The following is a 17,550-nucleotide window of genomic DNA, read 5'->3' as shown; positions in this document are numbered from 1 at the left end:
TTTTGAGAAGAGCAATAGCAGACAAGTCAATAATTTTAAAAACCTATTTTGACTAAGAGAATCAATTTCCAGTTCTCACAAGTAGCTCGCCGTTATTCCGTATTAGAACCTTTTCTCATTTTTAAGTATTTCTTCCTGTGTTTACTTTTCTTCTTCTTTTTTTTTTTTTCATTCTAAAACTTACTGTGTTGTTATCAATTCTCTGGAAATTGAAATCATCATTTTCCGTATTCACTGTTAACCTTTTTTTTTTTTGCTTTACCTTATTCCTTCCTTTGTCTGAAACGTTTTACCCGAGCGCTACACGCAACCCGTTTCATTGAAGAGGACTGGAATAGAATAGGAGCCTGCAGACAGAAGTAGGGAAGCTTAGGGCGCCTGGGTGGCGCAGTCGGTTAAGCGTCCGACTTCAGCCAGGTCACGATCTCGCGGTCCGTGAGTTCGAGCCCCGCGTCGGGCTCTGGGCTGATGGCTCGGAGCCTGGAGCCTGTTTCCGATTCTGTGTCTCCCTCTCTCTCTGCCCCTCCCCCGTTCATGCTCTGTCTCTCTCTGTCCCAAAAATAAATAAAAAACGTTGAAAAAAAAAAATTAAAAAAAAAAAAAAAAAAGTAGGGAAGCTTACCTTAATTTTCAGTCTGGCCGTGGGGGACCATTGTAAATTTTCTTTCAAGGTATCTTTTTAAAAATTATATAACTCAGGGGCGCCTGGGTGGCTCAGTCGGTTAAGCGTCCGACTTCAGCTCAGGTCACGATCTCGCGGTCCGTGAGTTCGAGCCCCGGGTCGGGCTCTGTGCTGACCGCTCAGAGCCCGGAGTCTGTTTTGGATTCTGTGTCTCCCTCTCTCTGACCCTCCCTCGTTCATGCTCTGTCTCTCTCTGTCTCAAAAATAAATAAACGTTAAAAAAATTTTATTTTTAATTACATAATTCAGCTTTCTATCAGTTCAGATTTCTCTAAGCCGATTCCGGTATTTCTTAAGAGTATGGAGAGTTTTAGAAATTTAATGTATTATGTGAAAACTTGCATTTTCACTTAAGAACAAAAGATAAACAATGTTGATATGAGTTTATATGAGTTCTATATAATGAGTTATATGAGTTTATAAGAGTGGAATTGAGATTGTTATCAATCACCATTTTACCAAAATGTATTTTTCTTTAAACATTATGGTCAGCACATATTTGGAGATAAATACTGAAATAACCCTAGTTATTGTACATATCCTGACCTTTCATGAAGTAGATTCGGGATCCTAGGGTTTGATAATACTTATTATTTTCCTAAAATTTTATTTTGTGTTTTACCCGATAATTTTTTTGCCCTTTGATATTTTTGGTTTTGATTAACTCCGTATCTTAAATATTCGAAGGTTTTGAGGAAGAACTAGGCTTTAATTTCCCCAAAGCCTTAAAATTCAGAGGAAATTAGAGATTTAGGTTGAAATATATGTTGGTCTTATTTAGGGAATAACATGACACTATAAGCCAGGAAAGGGGAAGTGCTTCTGAGTGTATTTCGTGTCTTCCTGGGAATCCTGAAAACTCATGGAGGTGAATGACGGTGGTAACAATTGCCTTGAAGTCTATCTGGACTCTATTAGTTTTCTCTTGCTGTGTCACGAATTACACATTTAGTGGCTTAAAGCACTTCTGCTTACGATCTCATGATTTTCTGTAGGTCGGAAGTCTGAGTGGACTCGACTAGGTTCTCCGTTCTCGGTCTTACGGGACTGAAGTTAAGGTGTCTGTCACATTGGGCTTTTATCTAGAGGTCTCGGGGAAGAATTGGCTTCCACACTCATTCAGGTTGTTGGCAGAATTTATTTCCTTACTTTGAGCTGTGGGACTGAGGTCTCTGGTTTCCTGCTGGCTGTCACCTGGGGTCCGCTCTCCCTTCCCAGAGGTTGCCTGCATTGCTGCTCTCCTTACATCTGCACAGCAACAGTCACTTGGCCAGGCCATCCCTGCGTTGACTTTCTGACTTTCCTCTTCGGCCATCAGCCAGGGAAGCCCTCCACTTACTTTAAGGGCTCCTGAGGCCAGATCAGTTCTACTTTATTTTGAGCTCAACGGTGCCATATAACATAACATAATCACAGGAGAGATGCCTCACCATATTCATGGGCTCCAGGGATGTGGGACTGGAATCTGAGGGTGGGAACGTTTTTGGAACCTTGCCGGCCACCGCACTCTGCATTAGTCTTCATAGGAGCTCACGCGTAACCAGCCAGCTGGGGTGAAGCATGTAGCTCACATGTGAAGGGCCATTAACATGAAGACCTCCGTTCTCTAATGAGATACAATTCAGTGTAATCCAGCTGAAACACAGAGCAGGGTTTTTCCTGAAATGTGAAAATCTGATTATAAAGCTAATGGAAAAGAATATACACGAGAATAGCCCAGAAAATTTGGCAAAAAGGAAAGCACTGGAGAAAGAATTCGTTCTACCTGATCTCAGAAAGCTGTCACAGAGCTGTAGTAATAAAAACTGAGTGGTGACAGATGAGGAGTACATAGGCAGATCTATGTATAAATGAGAACTTTGTTCCTGATAAATATATTATTTCAAATAATAAATGGATTGTGCCATAAATGGTGTTGAGGAAAATTGGGTATCTGGAAAAAAAAAAAAACACAACAAAGTCCTACCTCTATCTTAATATCCAAAATAGATTGTAGAACTAATCAGTTTGAAAATGACAAAGCCGATACAACCAAAAACAGGAAGTATTTTTTCATAATCTTCGAAAGGGGAAGATCATCTCATGTGGAACATAAAACATCACAAGGCTTCTAGGAGAAAGGTTGATTTTGCCAAGTTAATAAACACCATTAAACAAGTTTAAGGGAAAAAAGATGAGAAATACAGGCAAATAAAAATGTCATTTTTTGGTAAGACTTTATTTTTAAGCACTCTCTATACCCAACGTGGGGCTGGAACTCACAACCCTGAGATCAAGAGTCACATGCGCTCCCTACTGAGCCAGCCAGGCGCCCCCCCCAACTCCATAATCTTTAACGAGTCCTGTAAATCATTACGGGAAGACAAACAATGCAGTAGATAAATGGGCAAAGAGTATCAATAGGCTGTTCACAAAACATGGAAAACAATGGCCAGTAAACATATGGAGAGATCCACCCCACAGAATGTTTGACAAAAACCAGGTGCAGTCTTTCTTTCTAGTGCTTTTTCATGTTAGGAAAAAAAAAGTTACCTAAATGGTCATCACTAGTCGAGTGATTAAATCAGTTGAGCTCTGTCTATACTATGGTGTACTTGTGAAACTCATAAAAATAGTTGTGCCTGCGTGTGTATTCAGACACGCATACACACACACACTTGGGAAGAGCTCCAAGATGTATTGTTAAGTGAAGAAAAGCCACTAGCTGGAAAACACATCATATCTCACCTGCTTCGTATATGTATTCTCCAACCAAAACATCCCATGTCAGAGACAAAATGTTCAGGTAGCTATTTCCCCTTATATTCAGGTTGGACCCTGTGCATATTCTGAGTATTGAATTGTCAGCAAAAGTGACATGTACTCTTTGTGAGGCAAGACATTTAGGAGCTGTGATTCCCCCTCTGTGATCTCTCACCTCCTGCAAGGCTGTATCAGGATGATAAAAGGACACAAGGAGAGAACTTGGGTTAACCGAGGTCTCTCAATGACCTTGGGAGCCACGCCTCTTCTGCCCTCTGCTGGCTGGGTAACTTAGGAGTTAAAGCGCTTAGATTTAGGTATTGTCTGTTGGTACAGTTAGTGTTAACTGTCCTGGTCAGGACAGAGACATGTCTACACATGAGGTGTATTTAGGGCCCGAGGATTGGAGGGATGCATGCTGTCCCATGGTTGGTCATCATCTCCTGGAAGGGGACTGGCAGGAAATGAGTGTGGGCATAAAACAGAAGGCGATCACATTTTACCGTGATGATTTCTTTATTGTATGACCCTTAGGAAATTGTTGTCATTTACAACTTTTATTATAAAAATATTGGGATAGGGTCGCCTGGGTGGCTCAATCGGTTGAGCATCTGACTCTCCTTTTAGGCTCAGGTCATGATCCCAAGGTTGTGGGATTGAGCCCCCTATGGGGCTCCATGCTGAGCATGATTCTTTCCCTGTGTCCCTCTGCCCTTCTCCCTGGCTTGTGCTCTCTCTCTCAAAATTTTTTTTTAAATAAATGCACGCATACATATATACATGCGTACATACACAAATTGGATTAACTAAAATGTGATATTGCCAAAAAGTAGATGATGTACCCATCACTTGCCTCAACAGTAACTTGACCCCTGCTATGGCAGAATTATGACTGGTACTCATTCTGTTTAGGGATGTAGGTAACTAATAGGTTGATACAATGGAGTAACTATTTCTGTTTTAATTCATGTATGAAATGTAAATCTCTCTAAAGTGGAAAGTCCTTTGATATTACTGCCTTTATTAAGAGTATGATTTATAGTGTGCATTTGTTTTGTCTTTTGCAAACTGCCTCAGGGTTTTGCTCCATCCAGAGTCTGATATATATATATATATATATATATATATATATATATATATATATATATATTTAAATTTTTTTTTTTTCAACGTTTTTTTATTTTTGGGACAGAGAGAGACAGAGCATGAACGGGGGAGGGGCAGAGAGAGAGGGAGACACAGAATCGGAAACAGGCTCCAGGCTCCGAGCCATCGGCCCAGAGCCTGACGCGGGGCTCGAACTCACGGGCCGCGAGATCGTGACCTGGCTGAAGTCGGACGCTTAACCGACTGCGCCACCCAGGCGCCCCATATTTAAATTTTTTTAACGTTTATTTATTATTGAGAGACAGAGAGAGACAGACCGTGAGCAAGGGAGGGGCAGAGAGAGAGGGAGACACAGAATCTGAAGCAGCCTCCAGGCTCTGAGCTGTCAGCACAGAGACTGACGTGGGGCTCGAACTCACGAACCGCAAGATCGTGACCTGAGCCGAAGTCGGACGCTTAACTGACTGAGCCACCCAGGCGCCCCTATGTATATATTTTTTACTTCCTAGTTTTCCATAAAATTACTTAAATGAATTCATTTAAAAAGAAACTCTTACATTTCTGTGTAAAATGAAAAAGTAGTATCTCTTGACGTAAATGGAATAAAGTAAATATGAAATAGCATCATATGATTGGACTGGCTGTTCGTTTGACAGTAACCAACACCAAAGCTCACTGTCCTTTAAAAAGAGTGAGATTAAGTGTCACAAGTGGTAGAGACTGAGACGTTTTCCTTATCAGAGTGATTTAAAGATCATTGAAAATGGAGTAAGCTCTTAGCGGGTATGGTTCATAATTACTTAATGCCTTGCCTCTGTACCACCAGGGTCATTAAACCCGCGGGAAACACAAATGTGAGGAAAGAATTCAAGGATTGGAGTCACAAGACGTGGAGTCACTGCTGCCTGTCATTGATCACGTCTTCGGGTTATCACCATGTCTTTGTATTTACGGTACCATTTATAAAACGGGGATAAAAATGCCTGTGACCTTGATTTCATCTCAGGAGTTTGGCGAGGATCCAGTGAAATGCTGTGCATATCACTATTAATGGTCTCAGCACCAGCTTAACAACCATCTATAACTAAGAAGTTCTGTTAACTCAGGTCACACTGCTTCGGCTCGCAACACTTAAGAACTCATTCTCCTAATTCCCAGCACTCCCTCCCAGGGGAGCGAGCATCCCTACTCCTGGAAAGATGCATCATTATCATAGGCACTCAGAGCAAGTATGAATCTGTATCTTTGTGTTTGCACCAGAAAATACATTTAAAGTGCATATTCTAAACTTGATTTCAGTGGAAGTAGATCTTCTGATGGCGCTGCTTACGTTTACTGGTATTTTATGTTTCTGTAGTTTCATTTATTACAAGAAAGACTGGAGGATCTTTCTGGTTCAAAGACCTCTCCTAATGCTGCCGTAAATTCAGTAAATTTGGTGTCCTTAGCTCATTTGCTCTTTCTGGTCACCAGCCTATTATTTAGTAAATCCCTCCCCCCACCCCCGGAAATTATTACTTTGTTTAGTAGAATCTTAGTATCGGTGAGGCCTGCTGGGCCCCAAGGGAAATAATGTTTAAGACAGCGTTGTAATCATAATAAAAAAGTGTTCCTCAAGCAAAAACAAACTCATAAATACGGAGAACTGGTGGTTGCCAGAGGCAAGGGGGCGGGGGATGGGCAAAATGGGGGAAGGGGAGAGAGAGATACAGGTTTCCGGTACTTATGGAATAAGTGAGTCACGGGGATGAAAGGCACAGCACAGGGAATATAGTCAATGATACGGTGATAGGATTGTACCGTATCAGGTGGTAATTGCACTTTCGGTGAGCCTAGCATCACTGTAGACTTGTCGAATCTCTATGTCGTATACCTGAAACTAACGTAACATTGCGCGTCAACTCTGCTTTGAGAAAAATTAGTTAATAATTAATTAATTAAATTGAAAAAGAAAGTGCCCTCTACCCGTAAGAAGTAGTTGTTACATTCTTCCTTTTGACTCACAAAAACAGGTTGATATATTGCATGTAAGATCCATCGAGTATGTCGTTGAGAAATGGTTCTGAAGTAAATTTGTTCTGAGTCGCCTCCCTCCTCCCAGAAACACTCTCCGGCCTTTGGAAACTTGCTTTACCCCTCTCCGGTAGCTTCTGCTCTTTGCTACTAGTCAGATACGTGATCGTTTGGGAGATACATCCTAGACAGTCGGGGATGATTGAACTAATTCACTCCAAATTGAGTCCCCTATTGTCATATCATCAGAAGTGCGGGCAGGACTGTATTTACCACTACTTGAGTGTTCATATGATTCTACTTGAAGTCCAAGTATAACAATAATTCTTACATTTTCTTAACAACTTCTAGTTGCCCATAGCAACCATGCAGTTTGGTAAAAATTCCTATAAAGCTAAAGTTTCATGTTGAACCCTAGCCCTGTTGAAGAAGTAGGCTTTGTGATGTTTATTGTATTCAAATGTGCTCGATCATTTATTTACTGTAAGCGTACTACGAGAGAAAACGAGATCCCAAAATCTGAGTGTTTCTGAAAAACAGAAGAAGCTACACAGTTTATAAGTGAGAGAGTCAAGTAACACAGGGCCAGTGAGTGAGTTTACAATGTAAGTGAACAGATTCCATTTTCTGGGTCAAATGAATTCTGTCATGTAAATTACTACCACCCTGTTTTCCAGTAGTTCAGGTTCACTGCATTCTTTGATGTGGAAGGGCTTCCTTTCCTAGAAGATCTGTGGTCCTCATTGACTATCGCAGAAGAAGTTGGTGAACAAATGTTAAAGATCTAGGGAAACTTCTTGTTTTTCTCAGTAAACCCAGTGAGAGAGATTTAAGTGACATTTTTCCCCCCAGTCTGTCCTGTCACTTAACCATGTTCACTGTGATCCTGTTATAAACCTCTTTTACTTGCAAATCATTTTGAACATTCACGATATTTGTAGGGTTCTTTCTTGCAAGATGTAGTAAATAGCCCTGTTGACATCTCCTTTAATTTACTTTTAACCAAGACTAAAGAAAATGGTTTCAGGTTCCTGATTTCTGTTTTCCTTACCTGTGTGTGTTAAGGAAATTGGTTTTTCCCTTACACTCTTTCTTTCCTTGAGCCTTCCCGTCTAGCATACCCACACCGTGCTCTCTCAACTTTATGACTTATCTTTTCTCAGTCCCTTCAGTTCCCGACAGTTTTACGGGTCCAGAAATACTGAATGAGTTCTGTTACTTCTCTTTCCTCACAAGGTTGCTTTTCTAATTGATTCTCTGCCGCTACTCTGGATGTCTTACTCTTCCCTACTGTCCTTTTATTAATAGCTGTTCCGATGTGGATTCTTTTCCTTCTGTTTCACCTTGGTCACTCACATAGCATCCTGTAACGTCGCTACTCTAATATCCCATGTTTTTAATCCGCTAAGAGTGCTTGCACATCTCTTGTGGGTCTTTTAAAGACATCTTAATGCGGTTTTTGACAGTTCTCGTATAGATCTTCCCTGACTTACGATGGGGTTACATGCACGTAAAACGCATCATAAGTCGAAAATATCCTAAGTCAGATATGAGTTTAAGACACCTAACCTACCAGACATCGTTAGCCCAGCCTGCCTTAAATATACTCAGAGCACTTACATGAGCCTACAATTGAACAAAGTCTAACACGAAACCTGCTTTATAATAAAGTGTTGACTGCTTTATCATGTAGCATATTGGGTGCACTGGAATTGAAAAGTAGGGGGACGCTTGGGTGGCTCAGTTGTTTAAGCATCCGACTTCGGCTCAGGTCATGATCTCGCGGTTTGTGAGCGCCAGCCCCACATCTGGCTCTGTGCTGACAGGTCAGAACCTGGAGCCTGCTTCGGATTCTATATCTCCCTCTTTCTCTGCCCCTCCCCTGCTCATTCATTCTCTCTCTCTCTCTCTCTCTCTCTCTCTCTGTCTCTCTCTCTCTCTCTTTCTCTCTCTCTCTCTCTCAAAATAAATAAGTAAATAAACATTAAAAAAATTTTTTTTTAAAAAGAAAAGCAGAATAGGTGTTGGGTATGGAGTGGCAAATGTATCAGTTTACCCCCATGATCGTGTGGCCGACAAGACTGCAGCCACCCTGCCCAGAGTCACGAGAAAGCATGGTAGCACTTATCTTGAGCCCAGGAGAAGACTGAAATTGAAAATTCAAAGTATGGTTTCTACTGAGTGCCTAATGCCTATTGGATCGTCATAAGTCTAGGAGGACCGTCTGTGCTAAGGTTTGCAATGTTTGGTCCCAACCAAGTGTATAAGGAATGCCCTTAGAAAGGCAGTGAACATCTTGACAGAACAAAGACATTTTTACGAAGAAATTACTGTTATTCTTAGCTGACCAATAAGCTTAACAATTAAAAATGATTTCATTTACTATCGAAAAGGATTTGTTTTGAAGTGGGATTCATTTTATTATTATTTTTTTTGAAGCACATCCAAAGCAACATCTTGTATAAATGTGTCTGCAAAATATACCAACTGATTCTGTCGAAATTTTCCTGTGGTGTGTACTTTGTTTTGGTATTCACTTCTTGATAAATAATAAGAATTATAAAAATGTACAAAAATAAGCAAGTTCATGTGTGAATAGTAATAAGAGGTGCTTCCATTTAAATGTGTATCAGGAGGATACAGGGGTAAGTTGCTTAATGTTAGTGTCTATGAATGTAAATCTATTGTTGCATATATTTATATTTTAGGGGAGTTTTTCCCCCTTCATTTGACAGAGAATGTTTAAATTTCTGGTAGAGAATGCTGTAGTTAGACCTCATTACCGCCAACATTCTGGTGTACTAGGTAACCTTTCAGAAATTAGCTCAAGGTCAATTCTATTCATTGAACAGTTCACTATAGAAATAGTTCATTGTTCCTACTGATTCTACCTTGTCCCTCTCTTTGCAGTTCACATTTTCACCTCTTTGTTGTTCATTACAATTCGAAAGTGGTGAAAAACATTTGTCTTTGGAAATGCAACTGAATTTCTTTGGAGAAAGACAGTGAAGTTAAAAGAAAATTAATTTCCTGTAGAATTTATTTGATCAGCTTTTTCCTTGCCCCAAGAACTTTGATAGGGTAGGCAGTAAAAGGTGACATTTAATAGACTTCACCAAGATGAATGGAAAATACTCTTACTGGGAATGGTGATGAAATGCTTGTAGGATGCTGGTTTCCCCATCTTTTTTTTAAATTTTTTTTAATGTTTATATTTATTTTTGAGACAGAGAGAGACAGACTCTGAGTGGGGGCAGGGGCGCAGAGAGAGGGAGACACAAGAATCCGAAGCAGGCTCCAGGCTCTGAGCTGTCGGCACAGAGCCCGTCGCGGGGCTCGAACTCAGGAGGTTGTGAGATTACGACCCGAGCTGACGTTCAACCCACTGAGCCACCCAGTCACCCTGGTATTTTGTCTTTAAAGGACTTTCTCCATTTAATCCAAGTAGTTGAATTTGTTGACATTAAGTTGTCTTTATTATCCATTTTTCTTTTTGTCTTTCGGGTGCATTTCCTCTTTCATTCCTAGTATTCATAGTTTGTCTTCTTTACTTTTCTCCTAAAACTACTTTCATGTTTAAAATTTCATTGATTTTTTTTTCTACTGTTTTTCAGGTGTCTGTTTCATTGATTGTTTGCCCTTTATTTCCTTTCTCCTCCTTACTGAAGTTTAATTTGTTCTTTATTTTCTAGCGTCTTCAAGTTGAAACTTTAGATCTATTACATTGGAGATTTTTTTTCCCCTAATAAAAATATGTAAAACTATAAATTTCCCTGATGCCTAGCTGTACCTGCACTCCACAGCTTTCCATGGATTGTATTTTCATCGTCATTCAACTGCAGATAGTTTTAAATTTCTCTCGTGAGTTTTCTCTCGGTGACTCTGTAGGCTAAAGTGTATTTTTTGTTCTTCATATACATCTTTTGAGTGTTTTCCACATACCTTTCCATCGTTGACTTCAAATTGAGTTCTTCTTTTGCTCAAAGAATTTACTCTCTTGCTTTAATTCTTTTAGATTTGTTAGGGTTTGTTTTCTTTTTCAGCATTTCAGCTTTCATGCTTCCTACTCACATACACTAGCAAGCGTGAGTATCTCGCTGCTATTCTGCGGATGCCCGTGTGAAAGCCATTAGGTCAGGTCGGTTGATAACTTGAGTGTCCTTCCTGATTTTCTGTCTTTCTTGTCAACTGTGGAGAGAAGGATGTTGAAATCTCCAGTTGTGACTGTGGGTTGCCTATTTCTTCTTTCAATTCTCTCTGGTTTTGCTTCATGTATTTTGAAACTCAGTTCTTAGATACAAACACAGGATATTTCTTCTTGGGAATTGTATGGATGAAATAGTCCTCTTTATCTTCAGTTATTTTCTTTGTCTGGAAATCCACCTTGGCTGATACTAATAGAACTGCTCCATTTTTCTTATGATTGCTCTTTGCAAAGTTTATCTTTTCTGTATTCTTTTGGGTTTTTTTTTTTAACCTTTCTGTCTCTGTATGTCTAAAGTGTGTTCTGATGGAGAGCATATAGTTGGGTTTCACACGTCTCCCTATTCTGACAATCGAGATTCAAAAGTGGAATATTGACTATGATTATCAATATGGTTGCATTTAATTCTAGCATCTTGTTATTTTTTTTCCTATTTGTTCCATTTGTTCTTCCATTTCCTCTGCTTCTGCCTTCTCTTGGACGCATTAAATGTTTTTCACTGTTACATTTCATCTCCACTGTTGGCTCTACTGTTTTTTAAATTTAATATTTGTTCCAGGATTTTTGGTACTTACCGTAGTTTGTCATAACCTGTGTTCATGTAACGTTATACCACTTAACATAAAGAATATTACGAAAGCCTATTTTCGTTTCCCTCTTCCGTCCTTTGTGCTATTTTAATGATACGTACATTTCACTTCTACATCTGTGGCGAACTCCATTACACGTTGTTATGATATTTACATAGTCAGTTATATTTTATAGAAATTAAAAGATGAGGAAACAAAGCAGAAACACTTTAATTTGCCTGCAAACCTGTTACATCTAGTGACCCTCATTTCCTTTGTATAGACCCCAGTTTCCATCTGTTTTATTTTTCTTCAGCTCTAAAAACTTCCTTTGTCATTAGCTCCACCGGAGGTCGGTCTGCTGGAGAGGAATTTGCTCAGCTTTTGTCTGAAAAAAGATTTCCGCTTCATTTTGGTGGGACACCTCCCTGGCTATGGAAGTCTAGGTTGAGATTTTTTCTCCTCACGCCTTTAAAGATATCATTTGGCTTGTGCATGCGTTATTTCTAACTGGGGATCTTCCACTCCTTCTCATATGTGATGTGCTGTTTACAGTGTGTCCTTTTCCTGCCTGCTTAAAAATTTTTCTCCTTACAATTGATTTCTAGCACTTTTATTATTTACTTAAAGTATTTTTTTTTAATGCTTATTTACTTGAGAGAGAGAGAGAGAGAGCAGAGTGCAAGCAGGGGAGGGACAGAGAGAGAGAAAGAGAGGGAGACACAGAATCCAAAGCAGGTTCCAGGCTCCGAGCTGTCAGCACAGAGCCTGACGCGGGGCTTGAACTCACAAACCGCGAGATCATCACCCGAACCAGAGTTGGACGCTCAATTGACCGAGCCACCCAGGCGCCCCTATTTCTAACACTTTTAGTGGTGATATACTTTGATGTGGTTTTCTTTGTCTATATATTTGTGTATAGTGAGCTTAGATCTGCGTGTTTACAGTTTTAATCAAATATGGAAAAGTTTCTGCTGCTCTTTCTTCAACTTACGTTTTCTGTTCTTCTTCTGTGACTCCAATTGCAGTATGTTTGACCATTTCATGTTGTCCCATTGTTCACTGATTCTCTGTTCCTCATTTCTTTTTTTGTCTCTCTTCTTCATGGAAGATAGTTTTTATTGCTAGATTTTCAAATTGGTCTTTGCCTCTGCATTATATAGTCTGCTCTTAAACCCGGTGAGTGAATTTTTCTCTTCCGATATTATGTTTTCAACTTGTACTTTTCAGTATTCTACTTGGTTCCACATAGCTTCTTTCTTTTTTTCTCGTCATATTTGTGCTTTCCTTTAAATCTTTTCTATTTATAACTATCTTAAAGTCTCTGCCCCTTCCTCTCTTTCATTTCTATATCTGTTTCTTTCTTTTTCAAAAAAAATTTTTTAATGTTTATTTATTTTTTGAGACAGAGAGAGACAGAGCATGAACGGGGGAGGGTCACAGAGAGAGGGAGACGTAGAAACCGAAGCAGGCTCCAGGCCCTGAGCGGTCAGCACAGCGCCCGATGCGGGGCTCGAACTCACGGACCGTGAGATCATGACCTGAGCCGAAGTCAGACGCTTAACCGACTGAGCCATCCAGGCGCCCCTCTATATCTGTTTCTATTGATTGATTTTTTTTTCTCCTATTTGTAGGTCACATTTTCCTGCTCCTTCCCATGTCTAGTCATTTTTTATTGGGTACTAGACATTTTGATTCTTATAGTTTTGTATGTCTGGATTTTGCTGTCTTCCTTTTAAAGCTTTCAACTTTGTTTTGTATAGGCAGTTAAGTGAATCACCTGGATCTTTTCAAGGCTTATTTCTCGGTTTTATTAAGATGGCCCTGACGTAGTCTTACTCTAGAGCTAGTTAAGCCCGACTACTAGGGCTTTGCTCTTCTGGTGTTTCTACAGAATGCCCTGGATGTTCAATAAGGTCACCTCACTCTGTCTGGTTAGAACCTGAATATCTCTGTGCCCTACACGTGTGCAGTTTCATATTCAGCATCAGACTTGAGGCGATCGCTTTCAGTATTTCTGGATCTCTTTCTCTGCTTAATGTGCTCTCTGCTGGTGCTCCCAAATTTCAGCTGCCCCAGCCTCCCCAGTTCTGATAGCTGTCTCCTCCCCTTAGTGAGATCACAGTGCTCTACTTGGTTCCTCCCTTCCCGCTCAGCAGTCTGGGAAATGCCTCGATTTCAAAAGCTGGGATCGTTAAAGGGTGACCTTGTTTGTTTCTCTACTTTTGAAGGGTCACGCTGTTATGATGTCTTTTCTCAAATGACTGAAAACATTGTTTTACATATTGTGTCCAGCTTCCTTCTTGTTTGGTGTGGGGAGGGCATTTCTAATAGTATTTATTTCATCATAGCCAGAATTGGAAGTCCTTCTTCCACATATTGATTGATGTATTTTATATATTATGTATGAAACATAGGAATTCATTTTCATTTTACAATTTCCAAGAGTAATATAAATATGCAGAATAAAAGACGCTAGTTACCTCACCTCTCCCGTCTCATTTTATGTCACTCAACAGAGTAACCATTTTTGGGAGTTTGATGTGAATCCTTGCTTTTTTCCTTTATATACTTGCATACATTTATATATGCATGTCCACACAAATTAGATATATGCATATTTTTAAACATAAATTCTGCAAGCTTTGTTTTGCAATGTACTTTTTTTACGTGATAACATGTTAGAGCTCTTACATATCAATTTGAATCCAGTTTTGTTTTTTAACATTAGCCATATAGTCTACAGAAGGGTTTTCTTCTAATTTATTTAATCACTCTGCTTTTCAGACATTGAGGTTTTCCCTTCTAACTTTTTCCTCTTATAAACAGTATCTTTTAATAATACTGTCCAGCAACTTTTCCGTGGGTAAATAGACATAGAAATAGACGAAATCACAGAGTTTGCAAATGGTTTGTCTGTTTGTAAATTGCCTTCCTAAGCAGTTTTTACGTATTTACATTACTCCTCACTACTAGGAGCCAGGCTGTTGGAAGAGATGGTTGCTTCTAGATCTAGGACAGAAAATGTAAGAGATAAGTCTAGAATATCTTATCACAGCAGAAAGCAAGGGAGGTAAGAAAGACTACTGTGATCATGTCACGAGATCCAGAATCTGGTTTGAAGGGACTACCATGGGTCAAGAGAAGGGACAATTTACCGCTCCCCCTCCCCCTACACCAAAACCCTGGTGTGATTGAAAAACATCAGATATGCTTAACAGCCAAGAATCATGAAGATACAGACCAAACCGCCCCCAAACCACATTGCTTACCTTGGAAGGGAGCGATAAATCCTTATTCTGAGTACTGCTAAGAAGAAGAATCGAGTATTTATCTTCTTCCTATACGAACCTTCTTTCAAAGCAACCAGATAATTAATGAGGGGAATTTCTTTATGGAAGTCTACTAATACATGAAGAAGGAATAATAGAATCAGACTACCAAAGTTATAGCCTTGATGAACTGCAAAACTAGCCCTAGAAAACGATCGTCAGTGGCTACTAATATTGTCAGGTAAAACATGAAGAGGATGAGTGGATGTAGCTGACCACACCTGACCCCGCCGAGTATATGTCACACTGCGGAAGGAGAGACAGCCAGTTGTCATATGGCACCTGATGTGACGTGATAGGTAGTACACAGCTTTTCAAATATTGAACCCGTGCAAGGCCCTCAGTCTAACTACCAGTTTATAGGACATGCGGGGAGATAGAGGAATTTATTAAATGACACCCCAGCAACGCTATCAGCCAAGTCTTGAATTCTAGAAATTCTACAAGACAAATAATCCAGTTTCTTCAATAAGTAATAGTCAAGGATAAGAAGGATGGGAGATTGTTAGAGATTGGAGGAGAACGATAGGAAATATAAACCAAATATAATATGCAGACCTTGTTTGGATCCTGACTTGAGCAAACCCAAGTGAAATTTTAAAATGAAAATGAATTTCTATGTTACATACATAATATACAAAATACAGTTTATACATTACAGTTGGGTTTGCTCAAGTTGGAATAGTTAGAATCTAACAATGACTGGATTTTAGATGATATCCTAGAATTGTTAATGTTTTATATGTAATACTAGTATTGTGTTCATGTTAAAAATAGCCCTTCTCTCTCAGAGGCCAAATGAAATCTTTCCCAGTGAAGTGATAAAAATCTCTGCACTTGCTTTTCAATAATCCTATAAGGGGTTAAAAGGGGAGGGCTGGTAGCAGTTATTTATCTTGATGAGCCCAGGGGGTTTATGACAGTATTTTTTCTACATTTGAGTGTATGAAATTTGCCGTCGTGAATTATTTCATTTTATCTTTTAATTTTTTGGAAGTCGTCTCTATGCCCAACCCGGCGCTCCATCCCATGACCCCGAGATCAAGAGTCGCATGCTCTGCCGACTAAGCTAGCCAGGTGTCCCGTGAATCTTTTAAATTGAAAAATGAACTTAGCTTTAGCAGACCGACTGAAGAGAACTTCACAAATCATCAAAATAAGTGAGGAGCTTCCAGATTTTTTCACCCTAAATATTTGGAGTACGTACGTCCGCAACCTACACCTGCAGAAATGGTGTAGAATGTATCCAACATAATTGCTTCGGTTGATTTGGACCCAGCGTCCACTTACCTTGAATCTCCTAGGTTTTAACACCCCAGAGAAATCCTTGAGGCAAATCTAACGCCGTGGCTGTGTGTTCTGTTGTATCTGCTTCTTACGGTGCTCCTAATATTTGTTTTCCAGGTACAGCAGGTCCAGACCGTACAGCAGGTACAACATGTGTACCCAGCCCAGGTGCAGTATGTGGAAGGAAGCGATACTGTCTATACCAATGGAGCAATGTAAGTTTGTGTGGGGGAGTATTTTCAATTCTCCCACTTGGTTAGAGAGAAATGGTACTCTTTGACACATCCCACTATTCCCAAATGGTTTCCTTGTTTTCACAGTATTTTTTTTTTTTTACCAGAACAGAGTTATTGAGATTAGACTGATGTTTAGAGATTAGTCTGTGTCTGTTAAGAGTGTGTGTTGATTTTCCTTCTCACTTCATCTCAGTGGAATATTTCAAATTATGAAAAGTGTTAGGCCTTTGAATGGTTTTCAACAGGATGACAAGACTGTCTACTCCTTGTTGGTGATTTCCGTATCTTCTTACTACCTTGTAAAACCTATACTTGTTGTTTTTATAAGTAAGGTGGATTTGTGTATGTTTTTGTCTGTAAGCCAATACACAGCGAGGACCTTAGTTTTTTGGGGGCATTTATTAAACTCCATAAGAATACCTGATACTCAAATCTGTTTTTCCTGTCTGAACTTGTCCTTGCCCCCTTCCTGTCCGCCCCCTCCTCCCCCTCGAACTCATCACCTTTGCAGCAATAATAATGTACATTTGTAAATTTATACCAATTGTGTTTTTCAGCCACTTGGATTAAGATTCAAGATGTTATAGGTAAAGAGACTAAGAACTATTACAGGTCACCAGTATTGTTTCCATTTACCACTTGAGAGTTTATCTGGAATCTGTTGAATCTCTGCGTGTCCCTGAAATGAATTCAAGTTCTCTCATTCTCTTCTGCCCGCCTCCCTTCTATGTTGGTGTGCCCCAAGTTGAAAACCTATGCTTTCTTTCTTCTTGCTGCACCTCCTGGTTTTGTGGGTTCCCAGGACATCAAGCTATAACCTCCACAAGGGCAGGGATTTTTGTCCCTCTCTTCTTTTTTTTTCCCACCGCAACAAATCGAACACCAGAACAGTGCATGACGTGTGGCGAGAGTTCGGTTAATGTTACCTCTTGCTATTGTAACAAAACAACTTAGAACCCTAGTTTAATTCTGTACAAGTTTTATAGTCGTGACTAAGTCATGACTTTTTATTCTTCTTCCCTGGAAGGTGGGAGGATGGTAATCTCACCCTACTAAGAGTTGTCGTGGGGATTTAAGGAAATACAGTTACAGCAACTAACACAAGGCCTGGTAGACAATAGCTGAAGGAAAACTGAAAGCTCTACAGTGATCTTGACTCATTTCTCTGTTCTCATCGCTTTTAGCCACATTCCCACTGCCTTAACCCCTCCATTACCTATGAAATAAAATTCATCTCTCCCCCTTGGCATTCACCCCATTCCTTCGTGTCCGGCTTCCTGTCCCACCTGTCCCGGGAGCAACCAGCTTTGTGCATCTTTCCCCAGATACTACCCTTACGTGCCTGTTTCTGGACATGCGGTTTTCTCTGCCTTCTATC

General features: G+C 39.9%; 1 protein-coding gene across 12 annotated transcripts in view; it reads left to right on the top strand.

Annotated features, from left to right (window-relative positions):
• Nucleotides 1-17,550, top strand: part of RFX3 (regulatory factor X3) — a 292,672-nt gene that overhangs the window by 153,048 nt on the left and 122,074 nt on the right. For all 12 annotated transcript variants that reach the window (XM_058695807.1, XM_058695803.1, XM_058695806.1 and 9 more), the window contains one exon: nt 16,054-16,151. In XM_058695807.1, coding sequence (XP_058551790.1) covers nt 16,054-16,151 — 98 coding nt within the window. The remainder of the gene's footprint in view (nt 1-16,053; nt 16,152-17,550) is intronic.

The sequence above is a fragment of the Neofelis nebulosa genome, chromosome 12 (assembly GCF_028018385.1).
Source record: "Neofelis nebulosa isolate mNeoNeb1 chromosome 12, mNeoNeb1.pri, whole genome shotgun sequence".
In the NCBI taxonomy this organism is placed as follows: Eukaryota; Metazoa; Chordata; class Mammalia; order Carnivora; family Felidae; genus Neofelis; species Neofelis nebulosa.
Note: the sequence above shows the minus strand (reverse complement) of the source record. Positions and strands in the feature narration are given on the sequence as shown.